Source organism: Nanorana parkeri, unplaced genomic scaffold (assembly GCF_000935625.1).
Source record: "Nanorana parkeri isolate BGI_ZX_2015 unplaced genomic scaffold, ASM93562v1 scaffold441, whole genome shotgun sequence".
NCBI lineage: Eukaryota > Metazoa > Chordata > Amphibia > Anura > Dicroglossidae > Nanorana > Nanorana parkeri.
The window spans coordinates 507,429-531,179 of NW_017306709.1; the positions used below are offsets into that span (position 1 = coordinate 507,429).

A 23,751-nucleotide genomic window follows, 5' to 3' on the forward strand; every position below is an offset into this window, starting at 1 on the left:
GGTTTGCCTAAAGCATGTTCTGTCTCCTGCCAAGATCCCCCAGACTAGAGTCAGCTGTCTCTCTGGAAAACATTCCGTATGAATAGCTTAATTAATTATTTTTTCTGTTGAAGATGTTAATGTTTTTGTCTCGTTGGGTTGGTCAGATGCTTTATTTCCTGTGAAAATTACACATACAAGAGTATTTTTAATAATGCAAATAGCAGCACATAAAGGGCAGCAACCAACATGCTGGGAAAAATGTGATTTGCTATGGGTTACCGCTCTTTGGATGCAAGTACCACCCTCCAGATATACTGCAGTGTACAGAGTAGCATAAAGCACAGTCACCAGGAGGAATCCTGGTCATTGAGTCGTGTCATGCTGGGCATTAGTGCGCGGATAGAGTTGCTGATGGCTGCCACATGTAGGCACTGTACTAGCAGTAAACAGGAAACAAATTATGCTATCGCAGTGCTAATAGAATAATTGAGAACCGAAAAGGCTCCGAGGTTCACACTTAGGCGTTTTTCTGCTCTGAGGTTTCCAGCAACAGGCATTTTTCTGCTTGAGACAAAACACTCAGGTGTGAGCAGGGGCCATAGAAATGAATTGGATTCCTTGTCTGAGTGTTTTGTCACACTTCCCTTTGAGTGACAAAATGCCTGGGTGTGAATGGGAATGCCAGTGCAAATTAGACCATGCAGAATATGCTTCTTCTGTATAAACAAAGAGCCATAGTCAATAATGGCACATTCAACTCTAGTCAAAGTTTTACTACTGTAAAGTAAAGAAGGATTCAAATCTCTGTTTTTTTTATGCTTTTGTGGCCCTATTTGAGAGATTTAAAAATGTTTCCTGTCCCACAGATAAGAAATGAAAGGAAGGGTTGTCACTAAGAGATGACACGGATGAAAAAAACAACCTCACAGTAGTTTTATCCCTTCCTCATCTGAGGGATTCCCTTGTTGGGCAGGGTATGGGTGAGTGGGCTGGTCATGGCCCAGATGTTAAATCCCTACTAACAACGTAAACATTAATTTAGAAAGGATTTGGTTTAATGACGGTAATGGCAGACGTTTCTGGTGTCTGGCTTAAGCTGACAATACACTAGTTGCTTCATTTTCCCCTCCAAGCTTATCAGCGTGGATAGTGGAATCCCAGCTGGTTCCCTGAGCACTGGCTCTGATATCATCCTGTTTTTAAGGTGGCTCCTTACCCTTCCCATGGAGCCACCCTTGTGTGTGCTAATACATTGTGCTCTTGGTATCATTCTAAACAGCCGCCGATGGCTGTTAATGTACAAGCAATCCGGCATCTATACAGCCGCAGGATCGATTGTACTCATCGGCGGCCTATACTACCCCCTCCTCCGCCGCCGGCTTCCCCGGACTCCGCTGTGCCTCGTGCGGGCCCAGGACCGGCATTGCAGGTCTCCCAGCGACGATCAGAGAGAGATCCAGCGCATTCCAGCCGCCCATCTCTCCTCCGATCACTGGACCAGGAAGTGATGTGTATTACATCACTTCCGGTGTCACTGTTTACATTCTCCGGCTATTAGAGCCAGGAGAAGCAGATCTCTGCTTCCTTAGCTTCTTTGGGTTCCCTAGGTGACAGGGGTCTAAAAGACCCCTGATGTCTCCATAAAGAGGACCTGTCACACCCTCGCTGCTATTACATAGGGGGCTTGTTAGCCCCCTATGTGATAGCAATACAGTTAGTGTAAAATAGAAAAAAGTGTTAAACATTTTTTTTATGTTACTTTCATTTTTTTTTTAAGTCCCCCGCCCCCCATGTGCACATACATATGCAAACACGTGTCAGTGCGCCTACATGCAAAACCGAAAATTGCGCTGCACATGGTACATATCGCCGTGTACGTCGAAGTGAGAGCAATAATTCTAGGGCCATTAATCACTTTTGGCACTAAATTGATGAAAGGTAAAAGCATTTTAAGTGTTCCCTATGGGAAATTTGGGGTATTTAAGTTTTTTGCGGCTTCACAGACAAACAAGGCTTGAGACGTTTGGTATCTAATTACCCGACATTACCTCATCTTTTATATTGTACCAAAAAATTGGGTATTATATTCTGTTTCTGTGCACTAACTTTCATTTTAGTGTATGTTTATCCTAAAGATTCCGGTTTGATAAACATTTGCGCAAATACCGTGCACCATAAAAAAATTGCAACTAGCATTTTTTTTATTCTACAGGGCCTCTGGTTTCAGAACTTATTTCATTGTTTGGGGGTCTGAAGTTGTCTTCTGGCTAAAAATCCAGTTTTTTTCATGTGTGTGCAAATAGTAAAAAATTGCCAATAGTAAGAAATTGCTAAGGGCAGCAAGTGGTTAAAGTGACGCTAAACTCAGGAGTTAAATCCTAAGCCTCCATTCACACATTAGCGGTTTTCCATGCGTATCTGTACGTGCGTAAACACGCATAACCCCAAAAACAATGCAATTCCTGTGGGGCTTGTTCACACCTGCATGTTCGTACGCATACACAAAAACACGCTGTGGATCCTCAAATCATCTCTGAATTGGTGCTGACACTGTCCTTCCTTCTGGAGGGTGGGTGGCTACTTTTGTTGCTCAGGGCTAGGTGCACACCTAGGCCCTTTACTGTGCACAACACAGCTTCGCATTGAAGTAAATCGAGGCTGTTCACACCTTTGCGTTGCGTCACGTGGGCAAAATTGCCTGTCGAGCAAAAAGGTGCAGGAGTTATTTTCGGGCGGGTTGTTATACGGTTTTGGTCCTGTAGACATCTCTCTGCATTAAAAATCGCACGGTTTTTGCAAGGTTTTTAACTCAAAATCACGTAAAAGAAACTGCGCGACAAACGCACGAAAACAGCTCAATTGCCTAGGTGTGAACCTGGCCTCATGATTCCCGTGTGTGTGTTGTAAAGTAGTCACTGCTCCAAGCTCACTCCAATGATGGACTACAATCTTAATACGAATTGGTAAACTAAACATGAGATTGTAGTCTATCACAGGAGCGAACTTGGAGCGGTGACTACTCTACAACACACACAGGGACCATGGTAGAGCAAAAGTAGGCACCCTCCAGAAGGAAGGACAGTGTCAGCACCAATTCAGAGATGATTTGAGGATCTATAGCTGAGTAATGCACAAAAAAGATAAATTTTTGTTAATAGTTACAGTATTTTAATGCATTTTTAAGGTTTAACCCCTGAATTTAGTGTCACTCTAAGTTTGTAGGCAGGATATCTTGCTCCCATCTCACGGCCTCTCTCATAGGTCTGCACAGAGCTTTAGGGCAAATTACAGACAAGCTGTTTTACGTAATATTGTACTTTCCAAACAATCTATTTTGGGTTATTGTACATTCAGAGACGGTGTCACTAGTCAGAAGTATACCATAGCACATACCATACCATTATTATAACGCTCGGACTGATTCGCTGAAATCCTTCTAATGTAAATAGGTGATCTGGATTGTTTTTCAGTAAAACTTCTTTAAATGACAAAATCTTGTTTTTAGCTGAATAATCAAATCCGTAAAACGTTTGCGTCCCAATATAGCAGTGTATTTAGGCAGGCATGTAAATTATTGCAAATAAAAAAAATTGAATATGCTCTATAAGTAATAAAACTTTTTATATTATAATTCTGCTTTTCGTTATAGGTGCCACCATCACAAGAAAGGACTATGAAACCAGCAGATCCAAAGGTTGGTGGCTTAGGTTTTTACATCTTGCATTCTGTAGTTTATAGAATTTAGATGGAAGTTAGAGATGCAATACACTTAAAACTGGCATCTCACCATCGTTGGTGGTTTAATTACTCTGCAGTTTCTTAAAGGAAACCTGTACTGAGAGAAATTTGTGAACTCTCATTGCTACTTTCTCCTGTAGATACTAGTTTACTGGCTGTCTTTGGGTTTTAGTATGTTCTATGTCACTGACCCAAAATAAACAGGCAGTTTAGAAAGTCAAATTGAAGTTAGAACTATGGTGCAGACTTATTACAATTTTACTGCCTCATAAAAATATGGAAGTCATTGGATCAGCATGACAGCTAATCCACTAATATTTATGGTAGCAGTGGTCGGCAACGGCAGCCTCCATATTCCCTCAGTACAGGTTCCATTTAAGAGTATTGGTGTACCATGTTAGTCTTTGACTGAAGAAAGAAGATGTTGGCTGCGTGCATGGCATGGGCCAGCTGTTGAGAATTGCTGGAGATGTAGTGGAGATGTAGTGGTTAGCATTGTGAGTAGCTGCATTAGAGAGCATGTAATGGTGTCATGATGAGAGGGGTGGTGTTGGGTGGGTTGAGGCTGTGTAAACCTTGCCAGCATCTAATGGTATTCTCTGCCTGATGAAGGCAGTGCTGGCATGGTGATATCAGTGCTGCTTTCATTAAATGTAATGGGTGCAGTCGTCTGGCTCAAAGCCAGCAGGCTGAGGTGACCGCTTCCTTTCCATGGAAATAGGTACCTTCTCAGTGAACAAAGACCACCAATTCTACACTTGGGCACCTAATGATAAGGTACTCTAACAGAAAAGCAGCACTGTCACTGATTTCAGTCCCTGGAGTTTATTAGTAGTAGTAGTAGTAGTAGTAGTAGTATTATACAGGATTTATATAGTGGCAACAGTTTGTGCAGCGCTTTACAATATAAGGAAGAAGACAATGCAAAAAAAAGATGGTAAGGAGGGCCCTTCCCATGAGAGCTTACAATTGAAAAGGGAGGGGCATGTGATACATGGGAATTAATTGTATGAGTAAGTGATAGTTCAGTGGTTAGGTTGAAGCGGGATAGGCTTCCCTGAAGAGATGAGTCTTCATGGATTGCCTAAAGGCACAGAATAGGAGTATGGTGCCCCTGCTTTCAGCCTTCGGTCCCCCCGAAAAACGCCCCTGTCTTCAGCTTGGTTTGGAGCGCTTCTCCCCTCCTTTCTCTGTTTCTAGCACCCATCGGTCGGACACCCCGGTCCGTATGTTTTCTGAAGCCGCTCAACCAAACAAGTATACTTAGTACCGATTCAAAACCTAACAAAACACAACTCGGATTCGGGAATTAAAACCGGCCCCTGCTTCCAGCCTTCGGTCCCCCACGAAAAACGCCCCAGTTTTCAGCTTGGTTTGGAGCGCTTCTCCCCTCCTTTCTCTGATTCTAACAGAATAGGAGTAGACTGCCTTTAGCTTTTAAGGGTGGAGGTGTAGATTTTCACAAATGCCTATTCCTGACTTGTTCTCTTTTAAAGAGTACCTAGTCATGAAGTCCTCGTATCCTGCCCACTCCTACATTCAGTTAAATTGAATAACACGCCCAAATTCCTATCTGTGACATGGACTGATCCTCTGGTGGGTTTGATATGCCAGTGTTTCCCAACTCCTTTGCTGAATAATGCCTTAGCCAAGGAACTGGAAAAGTGAGAGGTAGAGACATGTACTAGACTGTCCTGTGTAATGGACATACAAAAGAGCTTAAAAATGCCATCTAAACTTAAAAAAAGACGTTTAAAGTTCAGTCTTTTTTAATTGTTTATGAATGTTATGATGTTTGCAATGAAGTGTCTGACGTTTTTTATGTATCATCATAGGCAAAACCAACACCAAAAGCTGAACCACCAAAATCCACCCAAATAACAAAGGTGAGTAATGCATTACCAGTTCCGCATCTTGTCTGAATGGCTTCATTTTTTTAGAACATGTTCTTTAAGTTAAGCTATCGTCTCCTATTCCAAATGTGATGTCTTCACTGCATTGTGTGCTTCTGCTGAGCTTATCGCTGCTGATGATACCAGAGTGTGGAATTATAGCCATACAGCGACCTACTTTTTCATGCACGACTGTCACTTCCCTTATGGCCTGTGTATAGCATTTGGACAACACACAGATGTAGCAGAAGCTTTGTGCATTAGTCAGTGACCTACTATATCCTATCCTTTCTGTAAAAGACGAATACGGCAAGTAAAATTGAGTTTTAGCTTCCCCTTCAGTTTCAGCCTGATGTAGAAATTGCATGTTCAAAATAATAATAAAGAGGGTTAGATAGTTTAGGTGGAGCAGTGATAAATTAGTGGTGTTACCTTTTGAAAGTACTTCTAGAAAATAGCTGCTGTATTGGAAGGTTCTGTAGTAAGGTGGTGGGCATCTCCATGTTTGGCTTCCCTCATCCTCTCAACCCAGAAGCGTGTACCTCGCCCTCCCTGGGAACACACACAATGTACACAGAGCCCCTTAGACACTGGAGGACTGGCTAACCTCTGCAGACTGCACTAGAGAGGAGTTCATGTCACCAAAGGGAGAAGAAGGTGGGCAGAGAATACCAGAAAAACAAGAGAAAATGAGCTGTGTATTGCAAGATTTAGGGCCTGTTCACACCATGTCCAGACCAGGTCTGGTGAAAATCTGCAAGGCAGTGCATTTTTGATGCATTCCGGTGCGCTCTGAAGCATTTTTTTAGCTTAACATGGGCTTCCGGGTGCAGTCCAGTGCGTTCCAATGAGTTTGCATGTGTTTTTTATGCATTTACATGCATTTTGGTGCATTTCGGACCAGAAAAAATATGCATGCACTATTTTTTGCGATCGCAGCGGACCGGGATGCAGGCATTGCTGTGCTACACGTTCTGGTATGGGCGATCGCACTGCGGCCTGGGAGGCGTGGCTGCTGTGCCATTGACTTGAATGCACCACCGCACCCCCTCCCACCCCTGAACGCTGGGAGGCTTCCACTATGCGATCCAGTGCGTTCCAACAGCTAACCGTGCTGGAACGCACTGGAATTGGTGGGAACAGGCCCTTAGTCCCCTAGCAAAGTCTCACTAATATCTGTTGATTATGCCAGTGAAGTCCACCTTCCTGTGATGGTGTAGAAACAATGCTGTGCTGCTGCTGAATTCAGGGCTGAGTTGCCCCTCTGGGCCAGTTTACGTCTTTGTGGCCTGGGAATGCATGTTCACAGGCGATTGCATTGCCGCGCTGCCCCATTGATTTCAACGGGGTCATATCCACGCAGCAACCGCAGCAAAAAAGTCCACGCACCTTTCTGTGGGATGAAATTGCCTTTGTTTTTATTGCGGCCGCGATAGTGCGCAATTGCATCGTGACAACCACGGCACACAACACTGCGGAATGCTAACCACAATTGGGGTGCCATTAGAAACGAATGGCACCGCAAGTGCGGTTTGCATTTGTGCACAATTTCGGGATACCAGGCCTCTCATGTAGGCTGTGACTGTACTTCAATGAGATAAGAAGATGTTGTACGGGGCGTAGCTAACTGCATTGTTAATGCCGATTCACAAGCCTGTAACTTGTTAATCAGCACCTGGCCCCAAATAGTCCTGCCCCCTGCTTTCTGGGTTGGCAGAACTTACTGTGCTGCTGCGACAAGTAAACATTTGGTACATTATAGGAAACATTTAGAAATGTTTCAGTATGCTTATTTTCTTGAATTGCTCCTGGCGAACAGATGGGCACTACCTGGCATGTGGGAGTGCTAAGGCACTGCAAAGCAAAATAAACTGAAGATAGTCTACAGGCAATACTGGTGATCAGTCTTTTGCCCTCTGCTGCCTTTTCTTGGGCATCACTTCCTTCCACAGTTCAGGTGCACTCCAGACAACCTAGGGGTACACGTTTCAGCATCTAATTTATGAACATCACTGGTAGCCACATATATTTTATAGGACAGTTTCTTGTTTGTTGTAATCTGCTTTTTATTGTGTACATGTTTAGCTGTTGTTACATGTGCATTTAGTAATATTGTGTTTCTTATTAGCCAAAGACCACAACAACAACAGCAACGACTACAACTACAACAACAACATCATCAACAACAACAAAGCCCAGTACAGGAAGGGTCCCAACCAAGCAGGATGCAAAGAAAGCAGATCATGGGAAGCCAAAGGACAGTGCAGTAAGTCATAACTCCGTTATTCAACCAACCACCTTAACAGGTCTCTTATGATGGGAATAGCATAAAAAAAAGCCCTCAGGTGGGCTGTCAAGCCCTCTTACCTGTCAGCCCTGATCCTCTGTCCGCCTCCTTCTCCTCCACGATCGACTCCTCCTTGATCGCCGGGCCCCACCCCCTTGATCGCCGGGCCCGCCCCCTCGATCGCCACCGATGACGGGCCCAGCCACCTCTTGCGAAGCTGCTGGTTGTCACCAACTCAGCAGCGGCCTCCTCACAGCCGCCAGTGACTGGCTGTCCGAGCAAGATGCCATAGCGACCCAGGCGGCCCGCATGGCATCAGGGAGATGTCCGGGCCCCATAGCGGCCGCCTGGGTTGTTATGGTGATTGTTACGCCACTGTACACATGTATAGCAACCCTAAAATCTGCCATCCCCAAAAACGTCTGCATCTAGTTTGTAAACGGAGCCCTATAGAATGTACACATAGTAATTGTTACAATGACAGCCTACCCAGGACTGGTGCAGTGCTTTTCCTCTCCACTTTCTCCACTTCCTGAAGACTTTTTGAAGTGCTGTACATGGACCTGTTCCGGACTTGGGGCTTTGCATGTTGCATGTACTAAAGTAAGGATAGAAGTAACAATTTCTCTATGGCTAGGACCCAACAACACCAATTTCAATGGCCCCAGGGAGAGCCAGAGGTGAGAACCACTGCACTGTCCCCATGTTGCCCAGAGAGTGTTCTTCAAATTGGTCAAAATTAGGGGTATGTAGTTACAACTACAAGTTTAGTGAGGAGGAGGGGGAGATATGCAGAGTGTTGGCATAAAGCGGAACTTAACCTATGAAATGAATCAGTTGCACTACAGTAAATATAGTGCAATAAATATAATACATAACTATAATACATTGCAATAATGCATTACTGCAGTACACCCAACTCCAGCTCCTCCCACAGCTATGAAAGGGTTTTGCTTCAAAACTGTCTAAATTTTCTATAGTAGCCAATTTTCCTTTTTTTTCTAGTGTTCTGTAGAAAAATTACAAATGTCTATTTGTTTATTAATATTCTTTGCTTTTCCTTAGGTCTCATCATCAGTTGGTGGAAAAGCAGCTGCTGCTACAGTAGGGGCTGCTGCAGTGGGTGCCATAGTAGTTGGTGCTGCTACAGCAGCCTCATCTGGCAAACCAAAGGAAGAGGTAATGTACAGAAATTATTCATGCAAAAATAAGAAAATGGCAATAAAATCTATCGTGGATCAATACATTATTTTCCAGTAATAACATACAGATGTGCTCTGGTGCTAGCAAATACTAAGCATCCACCATTTAGTATAAACTTTAAAGCCTACCCTTGCAATGTGGCTACCCGCATGAGCCAACTGCCTAGAAAAACTTTGTACAGGACTTTTACTTACCTGATTCCCCACTCCCCTGATGGTCAACCCTCACATGTGGGCTGTCCCTCGGCATCCTCGCATATAATGAGGGGCAATGGGCCCTGCATTAAATGGGATGATGTCAGTTGACCTACGACCCCCAGAGCAGAGTAAGGCTGTGGGTGTAGCTCTAACGGCCCATTCACGTCGGATGCTCCGCTAATCGCTCAGTGTCTGGTGTGAAGTGCCCCGGCACAGTGCTGTAGAGCTGATCCCAGCACATCGCACTGTGTACTTCTTTTTTTTTTTGTGTTAGAATTTTATTGAGTTGTCACAAATGACATTTCATTCAGTTCAAAGTGGTTGCATCGCATCCCACTGCGTTGGAAAAAAGTAACGCATGCCTTACTTTTTTTCAGTACACACCACCTTGATCCTATCACAACGTGGTGGTGGGAAGGAACACCATCTGTGAAAAGGCAAATTGCCTTGCTTTGGTTCGAGCTGTTCTGGAAACACCGGCCAGCGCAGCTCCAACGCAGAGGGTGTAAATGGACCCTTACAGTGGGTGGGAGAGGGAATCGGATGAGTAAAAGTCTTATACAAAGGTCCCCTAGACAAAAACAAGTAGTTGACCCTTGCAGTTGTAGTTTTATTTTTAATTAGTGTTTGTTTTCAAAAGAATAACATTTTGGGAGAAAATCGCTATCGTTCCTATGTGCTTAGTTGAATTTTAATCAAAGGAAAAATGTTCCCTCATTAATTTTGTTTCTTCTCTAGTAAGCCATTTATTGCCAGGTGTGAGCAGTTCGAATTAAGTGACCTCATGAATTTTGGTTTAGTTGCTTTCAGTTATAGAATATCTCTCTGACACACTCCTTTATAATAGGTAGTGCCAACAAGGCCTTAGTTTATGCATTCAGCATATCTTGGCTTAGCTGCTGTATCAGTCTCCTCTCTGGAATGTTTAGTCCACCTCCCATGTGTGTTGATCTTTGTACTGGCTCCCTGTATCTCTACTCAGAAAGTGCCTAATGTCTATCTGTACATATATTTATAGTATCTCTCTGGTGACTAGTGACACCCACATTTCCAGGTCTTTTCTGATGGGCAGTAAGGGTTTTAATCTGTAATGGGTTTTTCATTTATTTCATATACCCACCAATATTTACCCAAAACTGAAATGTGAAAACTGGAGACTAAAATTTTAACCTTAAACGTATCCAATGTCCTTTACATCCAGTCTTTAGAAATACTTGCATACTGTTTGAAAGAATAGAAAGGGTCTTCACCTCTAGATGACAGAGAAATGTGTACTGTATACCCTATGGAAATGTATATTCTTTTCTTTTAGTTGTGCGCTTTTTTCTTCAAGGAAGATTAAAGCATATAACATTTTTGTTTTGGATGGAATAGGGAAGAGCTGAAACCTCTTGTCATTTTTTTTTTGTTGCTGTTCCTTTGGGGAGACTTCCCTTCACTTCCTGTCCCAAAGGTGCAACAGATAGTGAGTGAAGATCAAAGTGATGAGAATACCCCTCTTGGCAGTTGTCAACAGATGTCCTCGTTTCAAGATTAACCCTCACTTCATGTTTCGGTGACACTTTCTGTTTTTGGTTATAGATTGGGAATAGAGAGCGTGAATCTACCTAGCGGGAAAACAAAGCAGCAATAAAAACTTGACAAGAGGTGTTCTTGTTCCCTAGTCTATCCAAAACAAATGTTTTTTGCTATGCATACAGTTTAAAACGGAAGTAAAGTCAGTAAAATAAAAAATTGCTGGAATGAAGGGATTTTTGAGAGAAGAGACATGCAAAATATCTTGGGCCAAACTCGGTCCATTCTCTAAAATACTGTGAATGAGACGGGTGTTGGGGAGGATGTAGTTCCTGATGTAACTTCCGGGTGAACCTGGAAGTGTTGGTGGCAGGGATAGAGGGGAAGGGACAGGGCTGGTGACCAAATATCAATCCAACAGTGCTGGAGAAGTTAAAACTTGAAAGGTGAGTGTGTCCTAATATGCAAGGGAGCTGTGCAAACTTGCACATTAGGGCAAAAAATGAACATTTACAAGAACAGCTGTGTGAACTGTGCAGTGTTTGGTTCATGGTGTTTAAATAACACAAAGGATATAAGGCAACAAACTGCATTATATTGGATCCTCCTATATCAGCTGGCAGTTTGCAGCACTGAAAGTATAAACAGAAGCCAGGAATAAAATAAGTAATACGGTGCCTTTTTAATACCCACTTATCATGTGATCTTTGTATTACAATTCTTTTAAGTTCTAAAAAATGAGATTTATGTTTGCATTACATCCATGTTGTGTGCATTGTACTAGTTGCGATGGGATGAAAAAAAATGTGTCGCATAACTATTATGCATTTGGTGATGATTATCATCATCAATTAGTATTTATAATTATTTAAAAGAAAATTTATTATTGACAATGAATAATGGAAAACTCATTTAAGATGAACATTTCCTACAGTAACCCTGCATCCTGTAAGTGCTGATCCACTTTTATTCTCAGTGATATTTTCCTGACATAACCATTTTCTCCTTTTGTAACACAGGTTAAGACAGAAAAGAAAGTTGTAGAAAAAAATGCTGCTGCTTCTGCGCCAAGCAAGGTGAGGCCAGATCTTGTGATGTTGAATGGTATTCAGTGACATTCTGCTTCTGTGCAGAAATTAGAGTGCAGCTAGTTCTTAGTCAGCTAGATTCCCCCATCTAGTGGTTGGTGGCAAACAACTGCTCAATATCTTTCAAAACTAAACTATAAATATCACTATACATCTAAGCAGACTTTCCTAAATGCAGTGCTTTGACTGTATGTACCAGTGCATGACAAGCTGCTTTAGCCGTACAAAATACTACCTCTGTTCCATTAAATCCAGTTGTTGTTCTCTTCTCTGCTTTTTGTAGTTGGCCTAGTATACTTTTTTTGTACTGAAATTTAGACAACAGGCTCCCAAGGTTTTTATGTGAATAAGGAGGCCTATGCTCAGATTTGTACCAGGGTTACATGGTGTTTAATCTATTAGAATAATTTTAAGACTGTAAGTACAATTTTTATCACAGAATTAGGAGTATATGGAGTAAAGTTTCATCTATGCACAACAAGTAATAATGAGTAATATACTTATAATCTGTATATAATCTGTATATCGGAAAGTAATCTTCAAGGAAGAAAAATAATAATGCAATGATTTATTTAAAATGAAAGAAAATTATTATATAGCAGTCCTCCTTATTATATTTTGTACATACAAGTAGTTGCACACTTCTCCCAATTGTCTGGGTGTTTTATATATTACTCTTGACTTTACGCTCTGCTCTGCATTGCTAACTACCATGTCTGTACCTCTGAATTGTAGAGCGAAAAGGATACGGATGATGCTTTAGATTTGTTAAGTGATACTTTGGGGGGACCAGAAAGTGTTCCAGAGTCTCCAAAATTTACTGGACCAGAGATCACTGTAAGTACATTTATGATTCAAAACTATTAATACAACTGATGTGTTTAACTTTAAATGCAAACAATAAGAGAAAATGGATGATGATAGAACTTCTGCATACTTGGCATATATTTTGAGCAACACTTTGGTAAAAATGTAAGTTACAGAGAAGACCAGAGCAGTAATCTTGGCAGTAAGCTCATCTTCATCTGTCATTATTACTTATGAACTTAGGGATCACTGACTTCTTCTAATGCATGTGAATGCCATCTCTACTCTCTGCATCTATCCACACTGCTCATTAAACTAATGGTTCTAAAAAGCAGACTATATGAGTAGCGTAACCATTTCATAATTAGCTGATTGCAGGTCTTAAACCAGAATTATGTCACTCTGATGCTGAAAACTCTGTTAAGCATGTCAGTTCACTGGATTTTCATTTTTTCTTTATATATAAGGACAAAACTGTCACATCAGAATATTTAGAAGAACTGGGAAAGAGAGAATCCACAATCCCACCAGAATACAGGCTTCTATTGGATGTAAGAATGATTTTTGATAACATATTAACTATTCTATTATGTAAGCTGCTGTGATCACAAGCAATATTGTACCTTTCTTGTAGGGTAAAGGAGAAAAGCCCACAGAACCACCACCAAAGGCAGCTGAAGAGGTGACTTAAATTCTGATTACATTTTTTTGTGTGTGCACATCTAGTGGTTGTTTAAAGGAATGTAAAGTGTTTTTGCATATAATTTGTTTGGATTAGTCAAATATACTGTATATGAAATGTAAATGTCCTATCTGCAATTTGCAGCCACCCGAGCCACCTAAGCACTCAAAAATTACACAACTATGACACAACTATGCTCCGACTAGCCAATACTCCTTTTTTTTTTTTTATATGGCGGGGAAGTTTTAAAACCCCTATGGTCTGTTAATGCTGTTTGTGTACCCGCTGGGGTTGATTCGTCCCCTGTATTTTTCCTGGTGACCATTGTTACAAGGACAGAAATTGCTGAGAAATCCAGAATATTACAGTTGTCACAAAAACAGGAATAGAGGGGAATTTTTCAGTGGGAACATCTGTTCAAGTGACAACTGTCCTGAGAAGATTTCTAATCATATTTTGTTGTTCTCCAAGACAGGAAGGGAAATCCTCCCAATGAGACAAAGACAGCAAAGACAAAAAAATCTACTGCTCTATCTAGAATCAAAAAAAGGCTTTGCGTTAGATACACTTAAAATATTCTGCCTCCTGGAGAGCTATCACTGGGCTATGCAAACATTATTAAATGTGTATCTATGAATATAAAATGTTATAAAAATAATATAAATAAAGCATTAAATTGTAAAAAAAACAACAACAAAATCACAAAAATTAAAGTGCCTCCGATTTTGCAGTCTTAAAATATATAGCTAGGTTGTATTCCAGGGGGATGAATCTCCCTACAGCATATTATATCTATCGTGGATTATGGATTATGGATTATAGTCATTGTCCAGCCACATCGTACTGTATATTGTGTAATCTAAACAAAGAGCCCATTAGCAAGTGTGAACATTGCTGCAGCAATTGTTGGTGCCATATTTATTCTATAAAGTTGGCAAAGGCACATGCACCGTGTTAGTCATCGTGTAAATGTAACCTCAGAAAGTGGTTGCATAACTGTAGATTAAAAGAACCATTATCGTTGCTTTAACAAAGCATACATAATTTGTACTCCAGCCCCATCCAGTGGTGTAATGATAAATACAAAATAGTCATTTATACAGCTTATTACAGCTGCCTGCTCTCATTTTATACTATGCTGTTCTAAAGATAAATGGCTGGATGCAAAATCCTTTTAGGCCTTCCAAGGACCATCTTAAATGTAATCCAAGCATTAAAACCTTTCATCCTAAACCAATGACAATCACTTTATTTTAATATCCCATCAGAGCCAGACATATTTAAATTTGTGTTGCCTTTGTGTTCTCCCACCCTAAACACATTGGGGCTTTGTTGGCTTTGCAGAAACTCAGTTGCTTGACTATAAGGCTAGGTTCACACCTAAGCAATTTATCGTGCAGAGAGATTTGTATTCAAGTCTATGGAAGCTGTTCACGCCTTTGCGATTTGTCACGCGGTAGAAATTGCCTGTCGCGCAAAAAGGTGCAGGAGCTATTTTCGGGCGGTTGTCGCGCTGTTTGGGTCCCATAGAATTGTGATTTTTTTTTTTTTTTTTTTACATTTTCAAAGCAAAATCGCGCAAACGAAAACACACGAATACGGCTCTCCAGCTCAATCGCCTAGTTATGCACCTAGCCTGAAGTGATGTAACTATACACCGATGTCCTCTGGGAGTCTCCCACTGGAGGGGTTTTGGGCATGTCTTGACTGTGGAGAGAGCCACTGGCAGACCTATAGCAAGAGATGGGAGATAGAATACCTGCTGTGACACAGTCATATATAGGATACCCTCAGGAGACTAAATGTATTGTTGATAAAAGGAAGTCTGGGTTACTGTAGAATAAACACTGTTGAGAAGATGGGGTGATAGCTTGGGGTAGTGTTTAAAAAATTGTTAAATTGAAAACATTGCCCAAACTTATTAAATATCTGCTTCTCTTTTGTACTGTTCTCTGGAAAATGTCACAGTTTAATCTAACTAGTCACTGTATCTATGGCTCCATTATTTCCTTCCTTTTGTATACTGCACTGCTATCATCCTGGCCATCCTGCCAGTGCATTGCAAGTAAGAAACTGTCAAACTATATTAGTCTGCACATGTGATTTATTTGTGTGCTTTATGCATTTTCTCTTTTTGGTTTCATAGAGCTTGGGTGATGAAGATCTCATTGCAGCAATGTCATCTGAGTTTGTCAGCAGTCCAGCTCCACCTGAAGAGAAGAAGCCAAAATTAGAGGTAGCAATGCTGTTCCTTTTGCGTGGTGGTGTAACGTGCAATTCCTGACATTTTTGTTATACATTGCATCAAACTTTGGAACGAGTGACAGTCCACGTATTTCTCTCAGCCCAGGTTCCTTTTAAAACAAACAAATCCATACATTAGGGTTGCTCCAGCAATATGATCAGTATGCTCTCTAAATCTTGACCTTCACTTTACATTTACAAGTTAAGATTTTGAAACTAAGATTGAACAATATCTGAGAGTACAAGACCTTGTAAAGAAGAGAAATTACAGAAAACTGTAATACACCATTACAGGTTATATATTGTTATTAGGGATGCACCGATGCCGGCCTTTCGATATCTAGTACCAATATTTTATTATTTTTGGTACGCGCCGATACCGAATACCAAAACCGGCAGTCCCATTGTACAATGTAATGACTTGCCGTCCGGCTTCCTGATTTTATTTATTTTTAATAAAGCATGTTTCCCCATTTCTGGCAAATCCGGTAAAAGGAGGGAATATAAAGCAATGGGTATTTTTGGTAGTGTGTGTCACATTGTAGTGCCCTACATACATCATTAACAATAAATTATTTATTATTGCAGAAAAAAGAAGCACAGAAGGCCTCAACAGCTCCTACCGCACTTTCACAGTCCCAGTCTGCTGTAAGGAAACGGTTTACTACTTCATGTGTTTTGTTTTTTCTAGTTAAATGCATGCATGCATACATACATACAGTAGCTTGTGTTTTGTGCAGTGGCGTCGCTACAGGGGGGAAAGGGGGGGGCAATTGCCCCCCCTGTGTTATGCTTTGCCCCCCGGTGTGCCCCCCCGCTAAATTAAGCAGCTGTGGAGTGGCTCAAGTGCCGGCGCTAGTATACAAGGCATAAGCAGCTTAAAGTGACATTAAACCCTCAGATTTTTTTACATAAAACAATACTGTAATGTGTGCCTTACAGTAATCCATGGTTGTTTCCTTTCTCTTTGCTGCTCTTCCTTTTAAATCTGTATCTGTTCTCATGCTTGAAGAGAACTTCCCTTTTCAGCAGACTGCCTTGTCTTTCACGGTGTCTGCCAATACGTTTGTATGGCTTGTAACCTGAGCCAGCAGCACAGGAAGAGGGCCTGAGCTGAAAAGGGAAGTTCTCTCCAAGCATGAGAAAAGATACAGATTTAAAAGGAAGAGCAGCAAAGAGAAGGGAAACTACCATGGATTACAGTAAGGCGCACATTACAGTATTGTTTTATGTTAACAAATCTGAGGGTTTAATGTCACTTTAAGCAGTCTACTCACCTCTCCGCGGCGTCTGCGATCGTCTTCATTCCAGCAGCTGACCGCAATAGCCATCCTGCTATTGGCTCTTTTAAATTGCAGTAGCCGATAACAGGCTGGCTATTGCACCCGCCCACTGTCAGAGGTGGACCTGATAGAAAACTTCAGGTCCCTCCTCTGCTGATTGACAGCAGGCAGTGGGTGGGTGCATTAGCCAGCCTGTTATTGGCTATTGCAATTTGAAATATCCAATAGCAGGCTGGTTATTGCTCCCAGCAATGAAGTAAAAAAAAAAGAAAAGTTTAAAAAAATAAAATGAACCAAGATTAAAAAAAGTTAAAAAAATTAAGTTAAATTAATAAGAAGTCAAAAATATGTAAAAAAAAATAAAGTGAAATAAATAAAAATGTAAAAAAAAAGTGAAACAAATAAAATAAGTAAAGAGTAAAAATGTAAAAAAAATACAAAAAAAGTTTTAAAAAAAGAAACGGTTTTGGTATTCAGGATTGTGGGCGGCATAGGACTACATGTCGGAACCGCAGGGCGCAGATGCCATCCGCAATTAAATCAGCTCTCGGCGCCCTGCGGTTGCGACATGCAATGAAAATTATTAGTGCCCCCCCATAATTGACTGTGGTATCTTATGTGCCCCCCCTATATATTGTTCCTAGAGTCGCCACTGGTTTTGTGACTGGCCAGTCAATTGTTCATGTATCATGGAGGCAGCTAGATGCAGGTTGGTAGACAACTGTAGTAGAGTGTGACTTGCGTTATATATGACGCTCTGAGTTTATTCCTGTAGATTCTCTCTGTAGAAGAACTGGTTCCTTGGTTTAGTAATCATCTGTCAGGACCAGATGCAGACATTCTAACAGAGTATATAGGGGTGAATGTTTTCGCCTATAGCAGCCGCCTTTCCCATAAGGCAAGTGCACCTACCAGTACTTGGTGCCCCCAGGTCTTAAACTATGTATTCTGACTATGAATGTGTGAAGCAGTAGCACTGACTGGAGGCAAGATACATGACATAAGCAGAAAGCAACATACCATCACAACAAGCTGTTTGGTTGCAACAGGCATAGGAGCATTAGTCATGCTCCTAACATTGTCTTAGGTAAACTTTACAAAACAGATCAATTCGGAATGGACACATGGGTTAAACCACCTGGCACCTTCTTCTGTCTCCTATAGACTTCTACGTAGTTGTTTGTGCTTTGGACTCTAGTCCGCAGCCTGTAATGACGTTTTCTTTTAAAAATTACAATTGGATTCCCAAAACATTTTTTCTATTACAAGGTGCATCAGTTGGCTTAGTATTGGTGGTGTTTGTGAGAACAGAGAATTCTAGGGGACATATAGTGTCACTAAGTTCCCTGAGCGTAAAAGAAAGCCAGCATCCACTCTAACTTACCAAACAAACAGTCAAAATTGAAATAGTTTCTTGGTGTTAGCCTTCAACACTGCCATAGTGGGCCTATACCATTGACATCTTGTGTCCTAATGCTCAGCATGCTTCTGGTGTATTGTAAAATGATCATTCACTTTTCATGCTAAAGAAAGCACATATTTTCAGCATACCGAAAAAGCTCTCCAGTCACTATTACTAGCCCAAAAAAAAGTTCAATTAGAACACGTGACTCATTTGTGCAAAAACAGTGACCATTAGGCAGTGTATTGCTCTCATTAGAATGTCAGTGCTGCTGCTACATTGCAGGACTTGGGGCTATACGATCTCCGCTCATTTTCACCAATAATCCTTTTGTGCAAGAGGTATAACATAGCAAATAGCTTACACACAAAGATATTTTTCCAGCATCGTTCAGGCTATATTCACATCTAGGCAACTGCATTTTCGCGTGTTTCTACGCGCATTTCTGCTGCACATTCTTGTGTGCGTTTTATGCGCATACATTAAGTCACGTGTGTTTGCAAGCAGATTGTGACACCTTTTAAAACATGCGCCAAAAAACAGCAAACGTGCATTTTTGAACGTTTCCATTGAAGTCTACGGGCCAGAAGTGGCTTAATCTGCCAAAAAGAAGCTCATGTACTTTTTTTTTCCAGCGACAGATGTTTTGCTATAAGTAACAAAACGCTCCGATGTTAACATGGCCATAGAAATGAATGGGATTTTGTTTTGGGCATATCTTAGGGCAGAAAAAGCACTATAAAACACTGTGTGAACGGAGTCTAACTGGTGTCTCTGTGCACCTATAAATTGTAAACAGATAAAATAGGAATATCAAAGCCGGGTTAAAAAACAACTGAGCCAAAACAGGTAATTTCAGCCACTCACAATTTGGTGCTTAGACATAGGTTGCCAACCCTTCTATAAACATGCACTCTCTGCTGAACTTGAGGGCTATTGAGATGGCAGATGCAGCCTGGTGTTGCTAGGAGGTTGTTTGATAGCAGTCAGCCATCTTCTTTTTTTATTTTTTTTCCCCTGCTGCTAATATAAAGTATACATATTATAATGTCACTCAGTCCAGGTGAACCCAGCCATGTCATGCAACTGTCACATGGGTGCTAATATGATACATTCTAAACACGGTATATCTACAATATATCACGTGACATCATTGATTTAGTTTTTGTATTTTTGTGTGTAAGGTTAACACTCTTAGAAGCTGCAATGCACCCATTAGTCTTTATGCGGTTTAGTGTAGTCAGGTGAGTAAAAACTCCTCTCTGGTTGTTTTTGGTTTCTGCGCATTACAGCTCTTTGTATGATATTAAATAAAACATTGTTCTCCTATCTGCCCAAGGTCAGCATTTGGTAATAGTGTCTCAAGCACAGAACATCTCACAATGAATTCCTCAATATAAAACCACACCCTGCGTGAGTCACACTGCATGCTAAGACAGCTGAGGAGGAAACAGAGGGAGGAAATGTATGACAATCAAAACAGCTTGAATCTGCAAATGTAGTGCCTCAACAGGCAGTTATGATGCAAAAAGGAGTGAACATATTTCTTAAAGCCAGACTCTGGGCAGATATAAAAGGCAGAAATGAATGCAGCTCTGTGATCATTAGTACATTATTACATGCGATTTTTAAAATGCAAGCAGTGTAAAAACTGGATATACAGTGTTAGATTTTGTTTTTAATTCAGCTTTTGGGCTGTTTAGCTTTGATGGAGGAAAGCTAAAGCTTTGGCGATTTTGTATTTTGACAGTGGGCCCCGCTGGCTGTCAAAACACCTGAACATTGCCTATATCTGATTGGATGCAGGCTCTGTTCGGCCAACCATTTATTAATCAAAGGATGTCGGGTGGGAGATAGCAAACAGGGCCACCCACCGGGCAAATTTCAGCCAGTTCCTCAAGAACCCGTTAAAATTTGCTCATTATATAGCAAGTACCTGAATTTGACCTGGTATCAGCCTCTTGAAGCCTGTGTACAGCAGGGTCAGAGAGTAGGCAGAAGTCACAGCAAAATAAGCCAATCAGTTGATGTGCTGGCAAGAAGCATACTAAAAGACGGTAAAAGCAGAGTGACTGAGGAATGAACTCATCTCTGTGATGATTCTCCTTTCGCTGAACAGTCACTGGCTGGGACAGGTCAATGACAACCTGGGCTCCTTGAAAGTGGGTTGAATAATGTAATCTCCCAGTGCTTATGTCCAAATACCAAAACAGAATAACACATGTTATTAGAAAAAAAATGGGTTGAACTGTATTTTAAATACACCAACAACGTTTATCTTAGAATTTATATAATGCTGACTTGTACCAGACGTCACCATAGCTGTGCCAGCATACAACCCACAAATGTCATATATTACTGTGCCAGACCCTCCACAAAGTGCTTCTCTCCTGAACCTTCTCTCTGGAACCATTCTGATGTTCTCTGACTTTAGAGCACAACCCTCTTATGAGTTTATTGACTTGGCCTAGCTGATTTTAATCAGAACCTCCAGTAGTAGAGTGTTTATGTAGCTCGTAGAGCAAGTTTTGTTGGAGGATCTGCTGCACTGGCTCTAGTTTTTTGTCAACATAATTCACATTATCTGAGCGTCCAGTGTGGACTATCATTGGGCTTAGGGTGTTGTTAGAATACCTTTTATTGCAAACTTTGTTTCTTTGACTTGCTGTGCACAGTATCATGACATTGCTAATGTCATCCCATGAAATTTCTGTGAAAAGGCCATTCATTATTTAGTCATGCATGGATGAAAGCAGCAAAAGAGTGTTATTGTTTGACATTGTCACTGCACTTCATGTCATAAAAACATAGAGAGATGTACTATTTTAATTTTTTTTCTCTCCAGGCTATATCAGATGAAGCTTTAGATGCACTTATGGGCACCCTTGAGGGACCACCAGCAACTGTACCAGACTCGCCACAATATACAGGTCCAGAAGTAACAGTAAGTATATTTTTTGTATATTTCTATTTGTTATGTTTATGTACGAGTACTAATATTTTTCTTCTCCAGTACTCGCCTATACCGAGTACCGGTGCCGTGTGCCCCATTATCAGGAAGTTGGGTGGAGGATCATGACCTGTCGCCCTAAGAAGCCAGTGTTCTGTCAAAACAACACCGGCTTTACTTGCCAAAGCTGCCTGGCTTCCTGACCAATCAGGAAGTTGGGCGGCAGTTCACGAGGGGCTGTTGAGCTTCCTGATTGGTCAGGAAGCCAGGCTGCCTACCAACAAGTGAAGCTGGCTTCCCAGTCAGTCAGGAAGCCGGGCGGCTCATCATGACCTGCCTCCCGGCTTCCTGATTGCCTAGGAAGCCAGCTTCAATTGTTCCTAGGCAGCCTGGCTTCCTGACCAGTCATGAAGCTGGGAGGCAGGTCATTACGTGCTATCTGGATTTCTGATTGGTTAGGATGTCAGGCTGCCTAGCAACAAGTGAAGCCAGCTTCCTAGCCAATCAGAAAGTTGTGAGGCAGATCATAACCCACTGCCGGCTTCCTGATTTGGAAAAGAAACCGGCTCCATGCTCCCTCGGCACTGCCGGTCAGAGGGAGATCTAGTTTTAGTTTTCCATATTTTTTTCACTTTAACTTTTACAGTATAGGCTTATTCAATAAAGCAAAGGGTAATGATTCACTGTACCAATTAGAATGTATCTTTTAGACTGTAGTAAAAAAAAAAAAAAAGCGCTACTAAATTAAACCATGCACATTTCCATGCATACACCACAGAATAGTAGACAATGCAGTAGACTGTGGAGACAAATCTTATGGATAAACATAAAAGCTAACTCCTGCATAAAAAAATCGGTGCCCATAAAAAGTTGAAACAAAAATGCATCTCTCGCTGCGGTACATACCCCTACATACCCTGCCCTATCTCTGGCACTGTCCCCTGTAGCAAGTTTCCCTGCCACTAGATTGTGTTGCTCTTCCAGGTTGAATGATAGTTGATATATGACAAATGTCATTCAACCCTCGTCCTGTAAGCCACAGGCATCATCAGGTCACCCTTAATCTATAGGAGACTGTTGCAGTATTCAGAGCCTGCTCATTAACAAGGAAAAAGAACTGGACCAAAACTGCTGGAGAAAAGTGAAGTGGAATAACAAAGGACCAGACCAGGCAGGAGCTTCATTTAGCAGGTTTAAACAGCTGTAGCTGGTAACAAGCATAAGCAAGTTAAAAAAACTACTGAGGCTCTCAGGCCCCTTTTTTAATAGGACATTTTACAGTACAACCATATGTGTTACAATATCATTGGCTGCCAAGGCCGACGTCACTGCAACTAGCTATAAATCTAACATTTGTTAGACAATATGTCTCCTAAGTTGTTCTAGATCCTTCTATTCCTGTCCAAGCACATAGACTGGACACATGCACACATGCCAAGTGTGTCTTGTATACTCTTTGGGTTCATCTAAAGTTTATCTGTAGGCAGTGGCATCACAAGGGGGGTGCGTGGAGTGCGGCCCGCACCAGGGTGACACCAAAATGACTGACGGTCATTTTGGTGTCACCCCCCTCTGAAGAGTCGGGCACTGGGTCATGGACCGTGCGCCCGACAGTTTCGGGAAAGAGGAGGGGACCCAGCAGCATACCTTATCCCGCCAGGTGTCTGTCCCCTCCTCTCTCTGGCCGGCGTTCATCACCAAGATGGCCGCTGCCAGGTATCAAAAAGATCGCCTTGCATGTGCGATGACGTCACGGCGGGGTGTCACCTGGTAACCGCTGCAGGCGACACCCTGCCTCAGGACGCCCCTGTCTATAGGTCTGTATAAAGTTCATCTGTATATGTCTGTATAAAGCTGCTCAACTTCTGAGACTAAATAACTTTTAACTATTACATTATAGTAATAATGTATATGCTATTCAATATCAACAACATCAAGTGTTTGAGTTAGTATCAAAATTCTACTAGAAATGGTAGGTATACAGTTGGTTTTTTATTAGGGTGCTGGTGCTGCAGGAAATGGAGTAGAGGGGGGGTTAGTGAATGGATTAGAACTGGTTCAGGGGTTTGGTTCAGCCAACGAAACATCTGTCTCTGCTGTAAATGTGTGACCTTTATTAACGAACTTTGATTTAAGAGTTACCTTATACTAACTAACTCTGAACTTTTTTTATTTCCAGGAAAATATCACGTCAACATATCTAGAGGAGCTTGGTAAGAGGGAACACACAATCCCTCCAGAATACAGACACTTGCTAGATGTGAGTATTTTGCTGCATTTGAAATGTTTTAGGCTATGATCAAATATTACAATTACTGTATGTATAAACGTATTCTGCTGCACCTATACAGCCCAGTAGGTAGTCACTAACTTCTGCTGATTCATGGTCCATGACTTAAAAAGTGATTTGAAAATATAAACATTGTGTAATTATTCCAACGGATACTTTTAACTAATTGTTTAAAATATAATTTTTATTGT

The 23,751-nt window shown here is 41.5% G+C and overlaps 1 protein-coding gene across 1 annotated transcript in view; it reads left to right on the forward strand.

Annotated features, from left to right (window-relative positions):
* Positions 1–11,832: 11,832 nt before the first annotated feature.
* Positions 11,833–23,751, forward strand: part of CAST (calpastatin) — a 36,607-nt gene continuing 24,688 nt past the window's right edge. Inside the window, exons 1-8 of the mRNA XM_018560227.1 lie at positions 11,833–11,890; positions 12,638–12,739; positions 13,177–13,260; positions 13,344–13,391; positions 15,538–15,628; positions 16,222–16,283; positions 21,166–21,264; positions 23,450–23,530. Coding sequence (XP_018415729.1) covers positions 15,568–15,628; positions 16,222–16,283; positions 21,166–21,264; positions 23,450–23,530 — 303 coding nt within the window. The 5' untranslated portion in view covers positions 11,833–11,890; positions 12,638–12,739; positions 13,177–13,260; positions 13,344–13,391; positions 15,538–15,567. The remainder of the gene's footprint in view (positions 11,891–12,637; positions 12,740–13,176; positions 13,261–13,343; positions 13,392–15,537; positions 15,629–16,221; positions 16,284–21,165; positions 21,265–23,449; positions 23,531–23,751) is intronic.